The sequence below is a fragment of the Siniperca chuatsi genome, linkage group LG8 (assembly GCF_020085105.1).
Source record: "Siniperca chuatsi isolate FFG_IHB_CAS linkage group LG8, ASM2008510v1, whole genome shotgun sequence".
Classification (NCBI taxonomy): Eukaryota; Metazoa; Chordata; class Actinopteri; order Centrarchiformes; family Sinipercidae; genus Siniperca; species Siniperca chuatsi.
This window is the reverse complement of record NC_058049.1, coordinates 13,168,669-13,188,145: the sequence shown is the minus strand read 5'-3', so window position 1 is coordinate 13,188,145 and position 19,477 is coordinate 13,168,669. Positions and strand designations below refer to the sequence as shown.

The following is a 19,477-nucleotide window of genomic DNA, read 5'->3' as shown; positions in this document are numbered from 1 at the left end:
TTATATAATGCTGTCACTTGACGTACATTGTTTTATGTGAGCAGGGTTTTAGCATTTGTTTTACATAGTTTTACTACATGTTTTATGTATTTTATTATGTTTTATGTATCGTGTGCCTAGGATTCACTGGGCTGAAAGACAAATTTAAAGTTAAAGTAAAGCTTAAGTTGAACTGGTCATATGTTTTGTATGTAAAATCTTAATTTTGCAAAGTAACAGCTCTCAAATAAATAAAAAGTTCAACATTTGCTTCTGAAATGTAGTGGACTAGAAGTATAAAGTAGCATAAAATGGTAATAAAGTAAAGTACAAGTACCTCATAACTGTGCTTGAGTAAATTAACTTAGTAGTTTTCTGTCACACAGTGTGGGGCTGCACACTTTTGTACTCGACCAGCTTCTGACTCAGCAGTACAAATGAGAGGAGGAGTGGGAACAATATTATGTCTCATAACACCACCTCACATCACACACACACTCTTTCTCTGTACCCAACTCCCAGGGTGTCACTGTAATCAAATGTGGCTGTTTACCTTTCATTACCGTCAAATGAGAGATTAAAACAAAGAGATGGGGGAGATGAGGTCAATCAGAGGGACATTAGATGGGGACAGCAGTGTGGATAAACAGTGACAGGAAGAAAACGAGAGGTTTATACGAAAAATAAGACATTTCCTTTAATAACATCTGTAACATCACGGTTGTATCCTGGTATCATTTTCAATATATTTGATGATGCAGTATACACTTTTATGTGGACATGGAATCGATTAATTGCCATTTATATACTAATACAACATAAAACTGTATTGTTTTCTACAAAGACATCATAGTAGGGCACAAATGGTGTAGCAGCAAAAAAAAGTGTAGGTTTTTTCTTTATACATAGGCTACAGTAGTACATTGTATTTGCAGAGAAGAGATTCAACGCAAAGTACAGCTAGAATGAAGTTACAAATACATCTCTAAAGTATGCACTACGTCATACACAAGGTCATGGCTGGATATTAGAGATTATAAAATGTTATATAGTTTAGTAAGGGGTCTCTATAGGCTAAGACACTGGAGGCTAGAACAGGGCTACCTTTACAGTACAATGTAGACTGTGCAGATACAGAGCACACTGATGTTTGATACTGACACAGGATCAGGACATTTGAATAGGATATTAATATGTCCAAGCTGTATATCTTAAAGAGGTTGTGGTGTTGAAATGATGGGATACTACTGCTTTCTGATGGATTTCACTGTTGTTGATTTTATTGTTCAGAATTAGTACTTTAAAATAAGAAAATTTCATCACAGCAAGTAACCCTCAAAAAGCCCTCAAAAAGTTATCTCAGCACCACAACTCTTTTAGGTGGAATGTCTTTGATATGTGGTACATGTCTGCATGAGTGGAGCTTTTCGGTCCATTTGCTCCTTCAGTTCTGCCTTCAATAGAAGTTATTTTTTTCCAGTGGACTAATGTACAGTATGTGCTTTGCAATCTCAAACACAAGTACAATCTGTACTGAGATTCAGGGACTCTTAGGTTTCCCAAAACATTAGTGTGATGGTTCATAAAATGCAACATTATCAAGAAATAAAGGCTGGAAAATTGGAAAACAAATAGAAAAAAATTAGAAATGCATGAGCAGAAATAGCTGCAAGTGAGTAAGAAAGACTTAAAAGAATTGTTTAAATATTTGGGAAATTGTTTTCGTGCTGAGAGTTAGATGAGAAGATTGATACCACTCTCATGTCTGTCCAGTAAATACCCTCGCTAGACCAGCAGCTGGTTAGCTTAGCTTAGCATAAAGACTGGAAACAAGGGGAAACAGCTAGCCTGGCTCTGTCCAAAAGTAACAAAATCTGCCTACCAGCACCTCTAAAGCTCACTAATTAATATGTTATATTTCGCTTGTTAAATCTGTATAAAAACCAAAGTATAAAAACGACAATTCTCCTTTCACATGGGGGTCATGTGCTGGACTACATCTTGGCTGGGAGCAGTGACTTCCTGGAGTCTCTGCTGGTTGCAAATAGTTCAGCACATGACCCCCTATAAACCCACAACTTGTCATTTTCACATTTTGTTTTTTATACAGATTAAACAAAAGAAATTAACATGTTAACTGGTGAGTTTTAGAGGTGCTGCTACATGGATTTTTTTTAAGCTTTCGGACAGAGCCATGCTAACTGTTTCCAGTCTTTATGCTAAGCTAAGATAACTGAGTGCTGGATCCAGCTTCATATCTACTGTACAGACACGAGAGCGGTATCAATCTTTTCATTTAACTCTCAGCAGGAAAGCTAATATGTGTATTTACCATTAACCAGTAGTTGGAGGCTACAAACGCTTTGGGAAACCATCTCCTGTTCCACATTATCACACAGTGTCTGGTCTGCACTCAGAGTACCAGTTCATTTCTCCTCATATGAAAAATGCTTCCCTTCAGATTACCAAGACGCACACAGAAAACTCCTATAGGTTCCTCTAAACCAGTGATGATCACTACAGATCTGCTGCAGCTCCACATCTCTACACTGGAGACTATGCTTATTGCTAAATGTAAATAAAAACATCATTATCTTAAAAAGAGGTCTGAAATAACACAGAGAAAGTAACAACAATATTCTAATACTTGGTCATTAATATGTTATGATATAGAGGTAGTGATTGAAGCATTGATTGACAGTAATAACAAACACTGAATAATGGACTTGAGCGTGGAAAAAATAATCTCACCTCAGGAGAGTATAAATACAGAGCTTATCACACCAGTCACTGAAATAAAGTTATTTTGCTTAAGACACACAAATTATTCAGACTCTGGACTGCTTGCTGTTTCAATCAGCAGGATCTTATGAATCCTGGGGGGAAAGTACGGGCATGAATCATGGAGTTTCAAAGCTACTGTTTGTCATGGAGCTCAGACGTCTCTTGTAAAATGTTCTCAGTAAAATTTAGCACAGAACAAAGGGTCTGAATGAGTGTCAAAAATGGGTTTAAACTCCATGACCTGCCATTATGGGTCCTCTAAGCTCTGGCTTTAGCACGTCACGCTGACTGACAAGCAGCTCGAGACCTCGTCCTTTCTGAAACAGTCACAGTTCAAATCCCTGTTCCCACCCAGCAGCAAAGCAGTCGTGAACTAACACGGAGTTAAACCGTGAGATTCAGCCAGAATATAAACAAGTTATGTTCCAAATGAATAATACTCTTTCCATCCCGGCTCTAACATGCAACCAAAAAAGCCATGCTTGTTATTTGCTTGGTCTCTGTGTGCTGCGGACAACACTGCCCCACTGACTGTTTGAATTACACATTATATATAGTCTCCCATTTGTGGCCCATGTGAGCCGTCTCTGTTTAAATTCAATACATTTGGGTATCGGCTTAGATGCTGAGTGTGTATTTAACCGGCCACCCAGCGTGACTCTTTATGCAGACGGATTAAAGAACAGAAACAAAACAAAAACACATTCTGCAATATAGAATATCTTTTCAATCAACTTGACAGAATTATAATAAAATATAAAACAGAGGCATATAATAAAATATTAAATGAAGACTTTGCAGTAAATTGCAAATCTAAACAACTGACATATTTGCACACTTGGTGTGGCACAAACGAAAGCTTATGGCTACCTGCATTCATTTCACATCGCATGTGTATGTAAATATGCATGTATGTGTGCCTGCTATAGCACAGAGTGAGTGAAATTGTGTGTGTCTGCATTTGCAGTGTCGTCTGTGTTCCTGGTATTATAAGTGTGAATGTTTGTGTGTGAAGCAGTGGACAGCCGCCAGGCCTCATTATTGTCATTCTCCTCACTGCCTAAAAGAGAGGCAAAGAGACAAAGAGAGGCAAAGCGGCTGCTTTCAATCGAGGAGCCGAGGAAAGATGGAGACAAAAGGCCCAAATTAAACAAATGCCGGAAAGCGGCTTGGAGAGCCAGCCTGTGGTCATACGCTTTGAATGAGAGAGAACGGCTGCAGGGATATCCCATCTGGGTCTTTCAGTGGGGAGACCACACAGATACACTCCATTCCAGCATTCAGCTCAGCTATAGGTCCACGCACACTGGGGAACCAGTTCAGTGCATGTCTATTGTCCTTCTGGTACGTCTGAGTGGGGATGTGTCCATCTATAATCTGTTGTTTTTCAAATCTTCCGCACAAAAATCAGCCTTGAATTAACCCCGGAAATCTGTGTAGTTTGCCTGCGAACAACAATCACAACTTCCACTGAAGCGTCATTACGTAGGAAACCTACGTAAGACCGATCCACTTCATATCCATTGTTCTTATTTAGTATGATCATTCGTGCTTCCACTGTTCTCTTGTATTTATAACTTCAACTGCAGACCAAAATAACTTCTCGTAGTCCAACCTCCAAACCGAGGAGCACGTTGTGATTGTGTCCACCAAGAAATATTTTGTCTGAAATGCACTTCCACGTATCTCTCAAAGTCGCCATTATGCTGCCACTTCATCCCTCCACTCATGGGATGTGTATTGTGACTCTACATGTCTGTATACGCATGTACATGTGGACTTTGCCACAGAAAGAAGCGAGGAGGTGGTAAGATGTTTGGCTGCACACACACACACACACACACACACACACACACACGTAGATCTATATTCAGGCTGTAATGCTGCACTTGCTAAACTAGAGCGCTACTACAGGTTCTTGTGTGTGCTTCCACTAATATTTCCTTCAGTCTGAGGTACTGGATGTCCAAGCGTCTGTATGCTCCATGGCACTGATGCTGAGAGTGGGCGATGAACAGGGGTTGGTGGAAAGACGGAGGTGAAAAGAAAGTGGGTGGACACATCAGGTCCTCATGGCATCACACCTGGAACAATAAACAATAAAGAGAGAAAGCTTTTAGAGTGAAATGTTGTTAGATACAGGCCTGATTCTCACATGTATGATGGATTCTACAAATGTGCACTAAATTAGTCTGCTGATGAAATGAGCTTGAACATGTACTTTTTCTTGGCAGGCGCTCTTGTCCAAAATGACTTACATTTTTTCCATCAAATAGACCTACATTGGGAGCAATCTGGGGTTCAGTGTCTTGCTCAAGGACACTTCGACATGTGGAATTGAAGCGCCGACCCTACAATTAATATTCAACCCGCTCTACCTCATTAGAGTTGCAGCCACTCCCAGCAAATGTTTCTCACTGCTTCAAAAGTTCAAGCAACTGATCAGCTGTTCAACTTGCAGAATCTCTAATTAGATATTTTAAAATCTGCATAAGAAATGGATTTTGGTTTGACTATAACAGAGGAGCAATAGGAAGATGCTCTGGAGCATGAACATACAGCTTCAATTTGTATCAGGCAGCTCCAGGTGCTTCATTGATTGCATTTATACTTGCTAAAATGTATCCTGATTTAGATTCTAAAGTTATTCAATTGTGTTTCTATTGTTGTGTTCTAGTTACATATTGGTTTGTTCAAAAATCAATAAACAGAATTCTTTCAAGCAACGGATTAAAATGTTTTGGTTGTGTGTGGACGGACCTGCAGCGGTGAGGGTCGAGCCTCCGGTCTTTCCGGATGCAGCTCTCAGCTCTGATGGTGCAGCGACACTGACAAGACGTTGCGTCCAGAACCCACTTCCTTCCTCTGCAGGGGTGGCAACGAGGCCTCAGAGATGGAGATGGAGAGGGAGAGAAGCTGGTGGGTGGAGTTGATGGAGGAGGAGACGATGGGGGAGGAAGAGTTGGGGGAGCATGGATTCTGGATGGAAGAGGGGTGTAAGAACAGGGTGGTTAGCCGCAGAATTAATTCATTCATGGTTTAACAATAGTCTACCTTCATGCTAGCGGCTCTATGAGGCTGCACTTAGGCACAGCTGTGCTTTGAGCTAAATGCTAACATCAGTATGCTAACATGCTCACAATGACAATGCTAACGTGTTTAGCTGGTATAATGTTCACCATTTTCACCATCTTGGTTTTTAGTGTGTTAGCATGCTAACATTTGCTAATTAGCACTAAACACAAAATGCAGCTGAGGCTGATGAGAAGGTCATTAGTTTTGCAGATATTTGGTCATAGACACAAGTATTGGACAAATAAAAAATGTGACTTGATGCTAGAGCTAGATAATAAGTTAAGGCATCACCAAAGTTTTTGGGGGACATGAATGTTTGAATCAAATTTCATGACAATCCATCCAAAAATGAAATGCAAGGCTTGTTTAAACATGCACAGTGCCAGTCTGAAACAGACCCACACAATGCAGTGTGTGGGAGATGTGTGACTAATGTGGGATACTGTTTCCTTAGCTGCTGACAAACTTTCTGCTCTTTCTGTCGGTCCGTCTTTCTGTCCGTTACCATGGCTATAGTCACTCAGTTGCCTATGAGGCTTTCAGTTTCTCGTCTAGGCGCTCTGTACTTTTAGAGTCTGAGAAAGTTGCCTGCGTCAGTTGGTCCATTAACCGGAGCTGGTTCTGCCTCTGTCTTCCCGGGAGGCTGGCGGCTTTAATGAAGTTATTTAATGAGGCAGAGAGGGGCCATCTTTGTTCAGATCCCGATGACCACGCCTGCCGCTGGCATGGACAGACGGGGTGGCATTTGTGAGCAAATTACACAGATTTCACCCCTGCCAGAGTCTGAATAAAGCCTGTTCTGAGTGATGGATGGGTGCTGAGGGACATCACACCCAATTCGAGCAACCTCTGGCTCCCAGAGGCCGGATATGACTGACAGCAAAGTGGAGTTGTCAGGAAAAAGAATGCTAACTCTTTCATCCTTCGCTGCTCAGGACTGAATCATGGTGCGTGTAGCAGAAAGACACACACACACACACACACACACCTTAAACTCTCCTGATCCTCTCAGATCAGAGTGTAACAGGTTAATAGTTTCAAAATGTTGTTTTTGTCCTTGAATGTTTCTAACTGACCTTCTTAACAGCCCGAGTCGTGAATTATATAATAAATAAATGTAATATAACTGATCACAGTAAATATTACATATGAATTAATAGTTGCTATATACTGCATTTTTATTGTAAAGCTTACTGGTTACTAGCTTATGTGTTTATTATTACACAGAGGTGAGTCCCAGATGTGAGTGTGTGAATGTGTGAGACCTTGACTCCTGTGGCTGTAAAACAAATTGTCCTTCAGTAATAATGTAGATCAGATAACCTAGTTTTTGTTTCTAATCCAAACATTCACACTGACGCTGACAGTATCTGAAAAATACTGACTAACATAACAAAAACGTCAAATTCAGGCTTGTAACTGAGTTAAAAAATGAAATGAGTGTACTGAATAATCAACATACGCAGCTCTGGAGGCTCCAGTTGTCCTCTGTCTGGACTTTCCCCTCTCCTTATTCTTGTCTTTTCTTGTTGGCTTCAGATAGGGCCTGGGATTATCAGACACAAAATGTTACACACTTTAAATCAACAAATTGTAATATTTCTTGACACCTGTTGGAATTAGAAAATGTAATTAGTATGCAGCAACCAACCAAACTAAAATCAGTATCCCTGCACCTCCCGAGTGAATAAATTGAATGTATCCTTAGATGAACCCAGTATGCTTCATGTCCCAGTCGAATGTTTGTAAGATTTGTATTTCTTTATTCTTTGATCAGACAGTTTCTGACTAAAATCATAATTTTGCCAATTTTAGTCTGTATTTTATTCAGGCAAAGTTCTTGTATGGCTGCTTTTAACATTTGAGAAGTTTGGCTTCTTTTTTCCAACAATAAAAGGGTTTTGTAGAAAAACAGGTTTATATCAGGTTTCGTATCAAATGTCTAACAATACTCAGCTCAAGTCCCAATATATTTTATCTCAAAATGTTCACAAATGTTTCACAAAACGCATAGCGTGCCCTTATAAAAACATTCAGGCCTTAAAAAACCATGATAAATCTCCTTTTCAAAACAGGAAGCTCACAATAGAGTCAGAGTTCATACGTACATTCTCGTGAATATCGTATCATATTATATAATTTCTAACATCTATATATATATATATATTTTAAATATTCCTAAAGTAACTTATGATATTTGTCTGTTATCAGTATTTTATTTTGCAACTTTATCCAACTTTGCATTATTTTTCATTTGTCATATCATATAGTAACATAGGTTCTGTTGTAACTACTCAACAGTGAGTTTTTAATATCTTTCACACACGTATATATATATATATACTTAATATTAATAACAACATTAGGGAGATCGTCATTTCAAATATCAGAGACAGAAGTTTATGAGAAAATTCACTAATTAAGGATAATTGAATGCTTTTAATATCAGTATGTACATTCTAAAGGTTGTAGGACCAGTGGTGGAAATTAACTACATTTACTCATGTACTGTACTGAAGTACACTTCTGAGGTACTTTACTTGAGTGTTTTAGTTTTATGCTACTTTACTTCTACTCCACTACATTTATCTGACAGCTTGAGTTTGAAGTTATTTTGCAGAAAAATACTTTCAAAACCTATGATGAGCACATTAAATACGATGGATTGTTTCATAGTAAATCAAACCACCAAACAGTATATAAAATAGCTAGAATCAGCTTCACCGTGACCAACTACAACATTAAAATGCTGCTTACATGTTAATGCACCAGCAAAAATGATCCAGTGGAATAATATATAACAATATAAGTCTGGGAGGGGCCATTCTGCTGCATAATGACAACTCATTTTATACTTTAAGTCAATTTTGCTGATATTGACGTGCAGTTTTGAATGAAGGACTTTTACTTGTAATGGAGTATTTTTCCAGAGTAGCATTGCTACTTTTACTCAAATAAAAGATTTGAATACTTCTTTCACCACCGTTTAGGACAGATCACTGACCATAAGGCTCCAATAATCGTAAATTACACATTCCCTGACAATAAAAATCAACAAAGAAGGAAAAACAATGACATCAGACCAGGCTATCAGGAGAGAGAGAGAGAGAGAGAGAGAGACACTCCCCAAAAAGATGGACAAAATGTCACTGATCTGGAAACATTATGCTTATTAGCTTTCCATTTTGGGGCCATGTCCACATTGCCTGTAGTTTACCAAGCTCTGTCCACTCCAGTTTGCTGATCCCTATCCTCCTGCCCAGCCTCTATTGAGCACAATCTGTTTTACTGCCCTCAACAGCAAAGTGCATCTGCCCACAGCTTTGGTTTTTGGCTTTCCAGATTTAACGTCCATGTCTGTTTGTTCTAATTCCATCTGCTGCAAACTATATTAAACTTTATCAAATTATGGGGACATTGTGTACCAGCTGACATTATAAACAGGGTCTGCTGCTGTTGTTGTCTTTGGAGCTCAAATTTACTACCATGGATGCGTGACTCTGCTCCGTCAGTCTGTGAGAGAGCACATGGCAGGGGAGATAAAAATCATCACTATGGTGACAACAGGATGCGGGCCGTCCCAGAGGATGCTGGGAGAGAGTCACACAGATGCTAACTGATTTAGGGGCAAACACACACATAAACACACAGAAACGAATATTCACACACACAAGAAAACTTTCACACAAATTTATAATAACACATACATAATGTGCACATGCGCAAATACATGTAGAGAAACGTGAAAACGCTACATGTAAATAAATACATGTAGCAAAACCAAACACATATAGATGCATGAAACCTGAACAGGGAAAAACTGTATACACACACATACATTGGAATCTGTTATTTAGGTCCACATCCTAACAGGAAGCATGGGGACATAAACATTAAAGATGCAATCATATGATTGTGTGGTTGGACCTGCCAGTATGAAGTACACAAGCAAACATCAGGGATCCAACAGAAATGTTCCTTTCTCAGTGTACAGCTGTCAGTCCCAGCTGACACTCAACAAAACCTGAACAGCACAGTGTCTACCACCTGAAGGAAGGTTTATTTACTTTTAACATGTATAAGTTGACCTTAAGTCAGAAATTTTAATGAACCCTAACAGTTTTCTATCATGTTTTAGTCAGCTGACTACAAATCTGAAGCTCTAAAATCAACTTGCAGAAACTAGCTTGCCTTGATATAGACAAACCATCACAATTTGTCACCTTGAATCTGTTTGAATTATGGTGAGTTATCCTGGTGAGCCAGCTCTCTAAGACTCATACCATGTAACCACAATGTGCCTGGTTTGATTCCACCTTTACCGCATTACCTCTTCATGTTTCCTGCCATGTTTAACTATCTAATAAAGGCAAACAAGTTTTTGTTGTTGTTGTGAGGCTGCAGAAAAGCATTGTTTTAACAGCTTAATTGTAATCAGTGTCCTACTAGTTTTCAGGCATTGCTGCTTTTGCTGTTTAAATGCAGCAGTCAAACAAGGGTGAGCGCGTTGATTCTTCACTATGTTTAATCATAATTAAACCTGGAAAAAAAACACTGACATGTTTCATGGATTGACATGACATTGATGATGTGAATTTGGCAATTTATTGCATTTAAAAGGTGAGGTGTTTGGTGACTTTTGCAGCGAGGAAGAGTTTTCAAAATGGTCAAATCAACCCAAATGACAAAATGTTAATTAAAGCACGTGGCCTTGGAAATTGAATATGATAACAAGTAGCTGATAGGTGAAAACTCTTTTCAACACCATTAAGCCACTTATGGCTACTTGGGCTTCATCAGAACAGTTTTTGACTGAATCACTCCTCTGACTACCTCCTCCTCATCAATAACATCATCAGCAGAATTATAAGAGCATCATTAGTGGACACAGCGTCACAGACAGGGTTTAATAAAGTGTTGGAGCATGAGATTTCACAACAACAGCTCACTCACACACAATTAAACATGAACAGACAAGGAGAGATTAAAATCCAGAAAGAAAGAGAGAATGGTAACAAGAGAAGAGTTGGAAGGAGAAAGAAGTTACCTTGTAGAAGGCGCTGGCTGGAATTGTTCTTTTAATCTGCACACAGATAAAGCAGACGGTGTCAGTGTAAAGGTGCAGTGAGGTCAATAAACAACAGGTATACCGTGCATCGCTGAGCATAGACATTGGCAGTGTGTTTTATTACCTGCACTCACACTGGCTGTGCTCGACGAAGGGCAGCTCAATGAGTTCATGTTTCATGAAGGAGGTTCTCATCAGCTGCACACAGATCAGAAAAAAATCAACGGACATCCTCTCACTGTTTCCAACATTAATCATCTGCTGTTCAACACTGAAGCAGGTGGGGATTTAGTGTGCATCTGTGCCCATACCTCCATGGTGAGTGTGTGTGTGAGCGAGGGAACACACTCCAGGGCCTCGTCAGCACAGCAGCCACCGCATCGTCTCACTGACACGCAGGACGGGACAAAGAGATGGTGCGTCTCCCCAGGCAACTCACGCCAAACCTCCACGAGAGTGTCCCGAGGCTCACAGCCACTACGCGAATAAACCTCCAACCACCGCCGCACTGGTGGAGAGACACAGACAAAATCAGTACAGTCGTGATTTTTTTTTTTATCAGCTCCGTGATGTAGTGCAGGATTCTTTGCAGAAACAGGGAGCGTACCTTCTCGACCTTCCCTGGATTTTGGGGAGTCTGCTGGCCGCCAGTGTGCAAGCTGGAGGGAAAAATAAAAGTAATGATAAGGTTCATGTGAAAAGCACCGTTTAAATAATTTTAGGGTTTTCTGGTCAAGTTGACCTGTTAGATAGCATTCACCATTGCACTTTAGAGTCATGACCAGGTTTAACTTCAGTTTAGCAAAAACTTGACACAAACATGTGGGTATAGTAGTCAAAAGGTGGGTAAATTAGTACTTTGGTAGGTCATCATCAAAGAGAAACAATAATTTTCTATCCCTAAGATATCCTCATATATCCTCAATGTGTTTGATGCTGATTCCCATGATTTATACTATGAATCTGTTCAACAGTGCAAAAGTGCTGTTATTGATCAATAATCAAGATTTTTTTCTGAACTAACTATTGAGCTACTGCCTGCATCCTCCTGTTTGACATTGTTGTAAAAGGCTGCTGGTGAATATCCGCAGATCAAAGTACTTCCTGTTAATGAACACCACAATATTTCACACCTGGCATCTGAACATGAAAAGCTCAGTAATGCATGAGGTAAATGACAGGAAGAAAGTGAAAACTATGATAAGAGCAGACCTACTGTAATATGACAACTAAATCAAACATGCCTCATTTTAGGCTCTATTATGAAATGTTGGGGTCCATTGGTCCATTTGAGCATACAACTGTAAAATGTCTATGTTCACAATCAAAATCCAACAATATAATCATCTCCATGACTGTCTGAGGGAGGGAGCTGCTGGATTTTTGAACGAGCTGTACCTGCTACCTTTGCCCTCAAGTCTATCACATGATTATGGCGTTTGAAACACTTGGTAGCCCCACAGTGGTATATAGTGAGAGTATCTGCCACTCAATTTCTCAACAATGAACTCTTATAGTCAGTGTGTAGCGGGGTAGTGTGGGAGTTGACGAGCAAGACACCTATTACTATTTTATAAAATGAGCTGAAGGGAGACTGCACTATTTTGTTCTGACAGTAATATCAATCCAATATTTCTGTTTATGTCGCCTCATGTTGCCCATATGCAGTTTTACTCTCACATACAGTTTCCTATAGTCACCTCTGGGAGGGAGAAACACCAGTGGTAGGAAGTACATTTTCTCAAAGACTGAGGTGATTGTACTTTACTTGAGTCGTTCCATTTTCTGCTACTTATACTTCCACTCCACAACATCTCTGAGGCAAATATTGTACTTTTTACTCCACTACATTTATTTTACAGCAATAGTTACTTTGCACATTAAGATTTTACATTCAAAAACATATAATAAGATTATAAAATGCTGTGTGTTTGTATCAAACATTAAACCAGTGGTTCCAAACCTGTTTGGCTTGTGCCCTCTTACCAATAAAGCAGTGTGTAGTTGGGGCATCTTGTCCTGATTCAGATGTCTGAGTTGTTAGCAGTTCTACCAAAGAGACAATTACCCTATAAACTTCTCAGATGGTTTCACTAAATAACTGCTTCAAGCCCAGAAAGGCAAAGTTATATAATGTTTCAAAAAATAACAGCAAAGATTTGAGAAAAGTCCAAAAAATGAAAACAGATTTGTGTAGCAGAACTTTGTTTTTTGTTCTTCCCTCTCTCATTAATAATCTCACGACCCCTCAGCTTTATCTTGTGACCCTTTGGAGGAGCCTGAGCCCTAGGTTGGGAATCACTGAACTAAGCTAACTGTATACAAAGTATTAATCTAATAATGTCATATATAATAATATATCAGTCACAGGGGACATTTTACTTTTGAGACTTTAATAATAATACTTGCACTTTGTTTTACTTAAGTAAGATTTTGAATACTTTTACTTGTAATGGAGTATTTTTACATTGTTGTATTGGTAATTTTACCTGAGTAAAGGATGTGAATACTTCTTCCACTACTGAAAGAACACACAGAAAGAGAAACTGAATTTTATAGCTCTCTAACACACACACTGCCGTTATTGGACCTATGTGTGTGTGAAGACCAAGGCCACTTGTAAGGGAATGTAGACTTTGTCCAGTTGCCCCCTTTAACTGCTCCCCCCACTTCTAACCACCCACCCACCCACACCCACACACACACACACACACAATGGTTAGGCCCACATTGATTGAGTTAAGCTGGGACTGAGGCCATTTTGTGACTGGTAGGATGTGAGCCTAAATAAGTGTGTCTTTTCTGTATCAGCCTTTGAGACGAGGATAAGATTACCTCCTTCTGACACACACACACACACACACACACACACACACACACACACACACACACACACACACACACACACACACACACTCACTCACTCCCCAGTGCCAGCCCAGTGCCATCTGCACTGGTATTGCTGTCTGTCTTCCAGAGCAACACTGTACAGATGGGCCTCCACTACAGGAGGACAAGGATGACCCCTTTTTCAAATAAACTGTCAGAAAAGCAGATGGCATGAAAGCAGAGAGTCTCGCGTGAGAGACGGCGGCTGTGAGCAGGTGAGGAGGCTTTTTGGTGCACACTGCTGTGTGCCATGTAGTGTCTAAGACGATACATCACTAAAATATACAGTATACAGCAGCACAAAGTCAGGGCTGGATCCCACAGCACTGCAGAGCACTGCATGTTCCTGATTAAAGTCTCCAGACATAAATAAAAAGCCAGCACATGCAGGTCTCTCCATGTCTGTGTGCCTGCCGCTGTGTGTGTGTGTTGGAAAATGAGCCCATATGTCACATGGAGGACCACGTCACCACAATCACTGAACATTTCTTATCAATGATAACTATAGTAACCCAATTTTTAAATTACACAAGTCAAAAGAAGTCCATAAAGAATTAACGTCACCACTTTCTAATGAGGCAGTATTTTTCATGGCTGAGATGATTAGTCCATTAATCTATTAGTCAATTCACTGCCAACAATTTTGAAAATCAAATAATCATTCAAGTAATTTATCAAGCAAAAATATCAATCATTCTCCATTTTCAGCTTCTCCAATGTGAGGATTTGCAGCTTTTCTCTGTTTTTATCACTGCTAAATGAATATCTTTGGGTTTAAGATTGTTGGTCAGACATAACAAGCAAACTGAAGACTTCCCCTTAGGCTCTAAAAAACTCCAGCATGACACTGCTTTGTCTTTTTAGCTAGCTCCTTAGTTCATCAGGACGACCCCTCAAATGACTGTTGGTCGATGTTATTAACTTAAAGGAATAGTTTGACATTTTGGGAAATACACTTATTTGCTTTCTTAACAAGAGTTAGATGAGAAGATCTATACCACTCTGTGTCTGTTCATGAAGCTACAGCCAGCTGGTTAGCTTAGCTTAGCATAGCATAAAGACTGGAAACAGCTAGCTTGGCTCTGTCCAACCGTTAAAAAATTACTAATTACTAACTAATTAACACTATATATGTTTTTGTTTTAATCTGCACACAAAACTACGTGTACAAACGACAATTTGCCGTTGTATGAGGATTAGTTTATGTGGGACAATTTCTTAGCTGGACCAGTTGCCAGGCAACCAGACTCCAGGAAGCTACTGGTCCCAGGTAAAAAAAAATGTCGTTTTTACACTTAGTTTTTTTGTACAGACTAAAACGAGATAAAACAAGTTAATTATTATTAGTAATTTTTAGAGGTGCTGGTAGGCAGATTTTGTTAGGCTAGCTGTTTCCCCTTGTTTCCAGTCTTTCTGCTAAACTAAGCTAACCGGAGTGGTGTCTTCGCATCAAACTCCCGGTAAGAACGTGAATAAACACAAAATGTTCCCAAAATGTCGAACTATTCCTTTATTATTTATGTTATTATGAATGGATTTCTGAGTCCAGATGTCCTGCAGCCCTTTTCCTAAAGGTAAGTGGTCGAACAGCCCATTGGAGGAGGTCTCACTGATGAATTAAGAGCTATCTAAAAAGACAAACTAAGTGCTATGCTGGAGGAGGATTTTCCACAACCTGGCAACCCAAACGTTGTTCTCATGAATGGCTTATAACTGATCTACAAAGCTTTAGTAAATTATTTATTACAGTGTATGAACTCGTTGTATATAATGCCTTCTCCTGCCACTGGACCTGAAGTGACAGGTGTCATTGACCTAGGGGATAACTTCCTCAAAGCTAAAAGTTCCACATGTTCTCCACCAGACCAAATTCATTCAAAAAGGATGTTACTTAAGTGACCATCAGCATAAACTGGAAATAAACCGCACAAGCTCATAGCTGGTGGCAGGCTGACCACTTCTTGCAGTCTTTTCACGTCAAATACATACGTACCTTGGCATGGGACGTCGGTATTCTGGTGAGCAGCAGGAATTGAAACATTCCTAGAATAACTTGAAGCATAATCCCCATTGTGCAGGAGTCCAAGGGGCACGCAAAAAAAATGTTTTTGGACCGATCCAAAAAAGAAGGTGGCCGTGTCCTTCGTTCGCCTCTGTGTCCGATTAAAGACGCAGAAATCCCGCTTTCATTCTCCAGTCTCCCCTTCCTTGAAAGGACACCCGGGGTGGCATCCTCGGTGTTGGAATAATAACTTTATCGTGTTGCATTTGAGACTAAATTACTGCCTAAACTATACCAGAGGACTCAGTTCCCAACCTAAACTCTAATGATAGTTATATTATCTGAATTAGTGAGACACTGGGCTGTTGTCTAAAATAACACTCCATCCATTCATTTTAACATACAGACAGAAAATGTGCCAGTCGCAAGTAATAATTCAATATCTAACCGTGGCACCATAACCTTGAAATCCTGACGTTTCATTGAGACTTGTCTAAACTTTGAGTGATGCCTCCCTACGTGCATTTCAGGGCACCGTCAGTCTATTGGTCCTGATCCCATGAAACCGGTCTGGGGGTCCGCGGTGGCGTGACTGGAGGATCATCCAGAATCCCGCTGCAACGTGTTGCGAACATAAAATCCTCTGTGCGGCTGAAACAAATCACATCATCCAGCTATAGGACGTTTATCCGGCAAAGATCCGACGCTTTGGCCCGACGTGCAAAGGAGCAGTGTCGCATATTCCGCTCCCCGGCTCGGTCACAGTCTCTCCACAGTGTCGCTCCCTCTGAAAATGTGACGTTTCCCCTCCAGGCGCATCTTCACGGTTTTTTTTATCCTCTTATACATATGACTAGAATAACATCCTCCACTGACATGGCAGCACAGCTGCAGCAGAGCCCGGCGGTCCGCAGACAGGCAGAGAAAGGTATGGAAAGGTAGCAGTGTTCATTAGTTGTTGTTATCGGTTTCCTCATTTCCTTTGCCCTTGAGACGCACGCAGCGTAACCACTGCGCTGCCAACTTTTTCCAAACGGGACAGGCGCACTGGATACAGGTGCAGCGTCTCTATTGGCCCCAAAGCGGGGGTCAGGGGGCCTTCAGGGACCCCTTGCAAGTGGGGAGCAGAGCTGTAGCTGCCACTGAGGACACTGAGGTCATGTCCTCGGTATTATTTCTGGAAATGTGGGGGTTTTAGTTAGACTATCTACAAGGGCTTATAGTCTGCTACTGATTCTTGTATTTAAAGAGCTGAAACTATTGGTCGATTAATCGATAAGACGAATGACAGAAAATTAATCTGCCAGTTTTGATAATTTATTAATCATTTAAGCCATCTTTTAAGAAAAAGCGGTAAAAAAAAAATCACTGGTTACTACACTGCTGAAATGTGAATATTAACTTGTTTTCTTATTCCTCCGTGATAATAAACTGAATATCTTTGGTTTTGGGCTGTCGGTTGGACAAAATAAACAATGTGAAGATGTAATTTTCCCTATTTTCTGACAATTTATACCCCAAAACGATTAACTGAGAAAATGATCAGCAGATTAATCGATAATTTACTAAAAAAATTGTTAGTTGCAGCCCTATATGAATATATTTAAATTAGACAAACAAACAAACAAAACAATAAAAGGACTCAGTATTTTCCCCCAAGGTTGTCTTCCTGGCAGTGTGGAGAGGACTGTGTCTAAGCCTTCATGTTGGGTAGTGAAATTTGGTGACACATTATTTTATGAGTCAGTAACATCTTAATCATTTCCTAATACATTCGCCTAATATTAAATCATTTCCTAGGACGATTTCTGGAAAGGGCTATGTCATTTGGAACTGATAATAGGCAAAATGGAGACAAAGTTGAACTGGTAGACTTTCAATTCATTAATTGAAATTACTTTCTTGTGTAACAGAGAGAGACAGAGTCTTTAGTCAGAGCAGCAGGTCATTATTTGTCTAGATCCAAACACAATTCAACATAGATGGAGAATAAAGTTTCCAATAATGACTGAATTATGAATGATTATTTACTTCAGTTTAAATTAAGAAATTATTTCCAAGACATTCCTCTGGAAATCAACATCAACAACAACAATCTTTTTCACAGCAGACATTTTCACTTGTCACAGTAGGAAAAGCACAGCTGTTACTAATAACTAGCTAATAACATTAACGATGGCTCAGCTCTATTCAAGTGTCCCAGTGAGCCGTGACAGTGAGTCAGCATGCACAACACCGGGACCCTGAAACTGAAGCAGATAAATGGAATTCAGCCATCATTAATTTTATTATTTACACCTGTGCTTTTCCTGCTGTGACAAAATGTCTTCTGTCAAAAAAAGGTTATTAGGAAATGGACCCCAAAATAAAGTGTTATCTAAAATTTATAGAAAATATAGTTAACTGATCAATTAAAATATGAAAAACCCAAATAAGTAAGAAATGTTGACCTTTTGATGTCAGCAGGTGGTTTGTCATTGTGGTATTTCTAACATCCTAGCTACATCCCCTGGTGGGGAAATATTATATTTACATTCTATTTTGACACTAAATGTGAACACACTGCCAGATTGTGTAAGTTAGACTGTGTCACGTCGCCCTATCAACTCATCCAATTATCTCAAATGTTTTTTCAGGACAGAATCACATCAAATAAAGCAGTATGGTGTAAAAGTCTGAGGGTCAATTTGTTATCAGTGATTTATTTTTCCACTCCATATCACTATCTCTTGTTTTCCAAACAATAAATCAGAGGGCATGTCAGACACACAGATTATTATTTCAGTGCATGATCTGACACCCAGATCTGACAGCTCATTAAGCTAAAGATGAAAGTCATTTAAAACTTTTCTCCTGTGTAGCGCTGTAGCTGCCTCTCCCATGACACTGTGTGTGTGTGTGTGTGTGTATGCCGACACCAGACTCTCAGTCATTATGGTGTGTTTGGGTTATGACAGTGGCACTCACATGCCACATGAGGGTGAGGGTGTCTGTAAGCTATGCACGGATGTGTTATCAGGGGCCGCTGGTGACAAGAAGACAGCGGGGGAAAGAGGCAATATCTTTTCTTAAAACACACCTCACATAGTTCTGGGAATTCAAAAGTTCAGTTCATACTCGTGTAAGTATTCTTTAAAAAAAAACAACAACTAGAAACCAAGCCTCTTTTCCATGATGTCACCAGCAAACAAATGTTGTGTACCCAGGATGTTCTTATGAATTGTTTCATAACTTTCATGTGAATGTAAATATGTAAATAAACATGCCTTGTGCTGTATCTGTGAGGCCAGTTTTCAATTAATCACATCTGCAGCTCCAAATGTGAGATAAGACGTTTAAAAGAGCAGTTCATTTTAAGACATTTTGACCACGGAGATAATGGAAAATAAACTTCTGAGTTCTGAAGTAAAGCAAATAAAAATAATCATCTAATTACAGTACTGACTCGTCTGTGTGGTTGCTCATTAAATGGCAACCATCTACATCTGGATGTCTAAGCCTCTTGCTAACTTGGCCAATCAGTGAAAATGAAATTCGCTGTATAAAGATTATCACTAAAATGGTTTATAAACTTTTAACAGGTCTTTTAAATTTTTTTTACAAAATAATCTTTTAAATCTTTTAATTTATAGGAAATAAGAAAAAATACGAGCAAGGAATTCAGAATTTTTGAAACGCAG

The 19,477-nt window shown here is 39.6% G+C and overlaps 1 protein-coding gene across 1 annotated transcript; it reads right to left on the bottom strand.

The window, feature by feature from the left end:
• Positions 1 to 650: 650 nt before the first annotated feature.
• Positions 651 to 16,922, bottom strand: vegfba (vascular endothelial growth factor Ba). Its single transcript, XM_044205779.1, has 8 exons — positions 15,789 to 16,922; positions 11,514 to 11,565; positions 11,218 to 11,414; positions 11,031 to 11,104; positions 10,886 to 10,921; positions 7,301 to 7,384; positions 5,524 to 5,742; positions 651 to 4,847 (listed from the first exon to the last, which is right to left on the bottom strand). The coding sequence occupies exons 1-8, from the start codon at positions 15,864 to 15,866 to the stop codon at positions 4,826 to 4,828; spliced, it is 762 nt and encodes a 253-aa protein (XP_044061714.1). The 5' UTR covers positions 15,867 to 16,922; the 3' UTR covers positions 651 to 4,825.
• Between the last annotated feature and the right edge of the window lie 2,555 nt (positions 16,923 to 19,477).

What these genes read in the sequence shown, in the direction of transcription:
- vegfba (XM_044205779.1), bottom strand. Translation starts at nt 15,866, where the DNA reads ATGGGGATTATGCTTCAAGTTATTCTAGGAATGTTTCAATTCCTGCTG. An exon ending in CAGCCAGCGCCTTCTACAAG is followed by an intron (nt 7,385 to 10,885) that starts GTAACTTCTTTC and finishes TGATAATCCCAG; the next exon opens with GCCCTATCTGAAGCCAACAA. An exon ending in ACTGGAGCCTCCAGAGCTGC is followed by an intron (nt 5,743 to 7,300) that starts GTATGTTGATTA and finishes TCTTCCATCCAG; the next exon opens with AATCCATGCTCCCCCAACTC.